The 2,557-nt window shown below is 34.3% G+C and overlaps 1 protein-coding gene across 1 annotated transcript; it reads left to right on the forward strand.

The window, feature by feature from the left end:
* On the forward strand, positions 1 to 1,200 carry LOC116351239. The gene is made up of 6 exons (XM_031783322.1): positions 1 to 122; positions 189 to 340; positions 423 to 518; positions 579 to 686; positions 758 to 814; positions 916 to 1,200. The coding sequence occupies exons 1-6, from the start codon at positions 81 to 83 to the stop codon at positions 1,112 to 1,114; spliced, it is 654 nt and encodes a 217-aa protein (XP_031639182.1). The 5' UTR covers positions 1 to 80; the 3' UTR covers positions 1,115 to 1,200.
* Positions 1,201 to 2,557: the final 1,357 nt, after the last annotated feature.

The following is a 2,557-nucleotide window of genomic DNA, read 5'->3' on the forward strand; positions in this document are numbered from 1 at the left end:
TTGTTTCCATTGGAATATTACAGATTCTACTACGATCTCGCTCATCAACCGCATCTGTTCACTCACTTGTTTCATTCGCGATGGCATTCTGGCATATTTTGGGCTTTTTGTCAATTTTATTGGTAAGAATTCATAATTTTAAAGAAACTTTTTCGTTTTCTTCATTCAAACATGTTGACTCTGTTCAGATTTGTTTGGTTTACGTTGTGCAAGCCGACGAGGAATTTAAAACCATTGGCAATTCAACAAGCGGCAAAATTAATATGGTTGATATTAAGGTTCCAGTTAAAAGCTACAATAAGGCAAAGAAAGCAATTTCTCAAAAATGGTGGTACGAAAAGTACGCGCAAGTGACGATTCAATTTAGACCCCTTTGATTCTAATTATATTAAAAAAAAAAAAAACTGATTGTATTCTCGTAGATGTGCTGGCTCAAAACCGGGAAAAGGCCTGAAACATTTATACAAAAAGCTAAGACATCAAATTCATAAAACAGTCGCCATACTCCAATCGGAGGCGTAAGCTCTTCAATGTCTTCATTTCAAAAGAAGTTCGATAAATTTGCTGGTCAATTTCAGGGATTTGGACGAAATTGCCGAAAAAGTGAATTCAAGAGTTAAACAGTTTATGGAGTCATATGACAAGGATGCCCAAGAAGGTAGCTTCACCGACATCGAATTCGAAAAGTAGGCACATTTATCGTATGATTCACACTTTGGCACATTCGGTTAAATTAAAATGTGTTTCTATTCAACAGAGTTAAAATGGAATTCAGTTCATATGCTTCAAAAATGAAATTACTTCGTGAAAAAATGTAAGTGTGCTCGATTAATTGATGCTGTGTGCTTTATTTATTTGATTGGCATCGTAGTGTGTTGTATTAATGGAAAAAAAATATGTATTTTTCTTGCAAAGGGGTGAATTCAAAAAGAAACGGGGTAAAATTTATTCGTACTGCATGGATATGCTGGAAAATATGAGATTCATGAAAGCGGCCGGGCTCAAACAAACAAAATGGAAAAATCTTTCGATACTTGGCAATTCGGGAGTACTTATGGGATATGCTGGATTCGCCGGTTCCAACTTAATGAGCAATTCAGGACAAACTAATTAATTTCTTTTGTTCATTCTGATGTCCAATTAGTTACAAATAAAATTCCATGAAAATTTCAAAATAATGTCATTGACGTCAAATGCAAAGCAAGATAATTTTTCATTTATTTACTTTGAGATCAAATTTGACGGTGAAAGAATACGAATGGTGTGTATGAAAGTTGCTACAATATTCGAATATAACCGGATTTTAATCAGTTTAAATAGAACTTGAAAGGAAATGTCGAAAATGGCCAATTTTTTTGTGTTGACAAAAAAAAAAGGAATTTTGTCTTCAATGCGGAAATATACAGGGTGTCTCATATATCAGGCTCACTATCATGGCGTGTGAATTTTGAAAAACCCTTTGGGGGTATACTGGGGGTAAAAAATGGAAAATCTATCGGAGCAGAATTTTGACTTTTTCCTCAGGGGAGCAGGGGTTGCACCCCATTTTTCAAAACTTCGTCGGATCAAAAAATAATGTACTACAAAGTTGTTCAGAATGACGATAGAAATTTTTGAGGACCCCTGCCCTCCAAGTCAAAAACCCCCAAAAATGATTTTACTGATTAAATTGTGTAAGGCTATTGTTACGGTCTAAACGGCAACATATGACAATGGATCATTCTTTTCTTTCACTTTGAATTCTGCAATACTTTTTTCTATTTTGTTTGTTAGATCACTTTACATTTGCTATATTTGTTTATGTATCTTTTCCTATTCTATTTTGCTGACTATATAAAACATTGAACTACTTTTCTATATATTAACCTATTTCCTGATTGTAAACCATATAAATACCGAATGAAAATTTAAAAAAAAAAACAGTTTTTTTTTCAAATCACTCGCTCTGACTTTTCATTTGGATTTTATCACCCAAAATACCACAAAATTGTACATACGTTTGTCAACCTTTTATCTTTTATGCCAACCATTCCTATTTGAATAAAAAAAACATTATGATTTTATATAATGAGAGTGTGTACACACATTTCATATTCGATTCAAATTGTTTAGCATCTGTGAGGATAGCAGAAATATTTATTTCATTTTAATTTTGTGTTGTCTTTTACAATTTTAAAAGATACCGATATTACTTTTCCGCACACACCTAGTGTGTAAGGTAAAGTATTGGAATCGGTCGAAAAATTAACGCCCATCAAAAATGTGTTTTCTGGGTGTTTTTGGGGCCAGGGAACACGAATCTAGCGTTTTTTCGATGTCCGAATGTATGTGCGTGGTACCCTGTACGCTGTACGCTGTACGCTGTACGCTGTACCCTGTACGCAAAAATTTGTTAACACGATAACTTTCAAACAAGAAAAGTAATTCAAAATCTGACTTCACAGGATGATTGGGGGTGCCGAGGAATAGAAACCATTAGATTTTGAGCGACTTTGGTTGACAGGGTAAAGTGTCATGTCTGGTGTGATGCCCATGTCCATCCATGGGAAAAATTCAA

The sequence above is a fragment of the Contarinia nasturtii genome, unplaced genomic scaffold, assembly GCF_009176525.2.
Source record: "Contarinia nasturtii isolate CC-2019 unplaced genomic scaffold, AAFC_CNas_1.1 Cnas_scaffold_163, whole genome shotgun sequence".
In the NCBI taxonomy this organism is placed as follows: Eukaryota; Metazoa; Arthropoda; class Insecta; order Diptera; family Cecidomyiidae; genus Contarinia; species Contarinia nasturtii.

Bases quoted from the DNA above. Each gene is read 5' to 3' on its own strand.
- LOC116351239 (XM_031783322.1), top strand. From the start codon at position 81: ATGGCATTCTGGCATATTTTGGGCTTTTTGTCAATTTTATTG. The intron at 519-578 runs GTAAGCTCTTCA...GGTCAATTTCAG, and splicing joins GCCATACTCCAATCGGAGGC to GGATTTGGACGAAATTGCCG. The intron at 687-757 runs GTAGGCACATTT...TCTATTCAACAG, and splicing joins ACCGACATCGAATTCGAAAA to AGTTAAAATGGAATTCAGTT.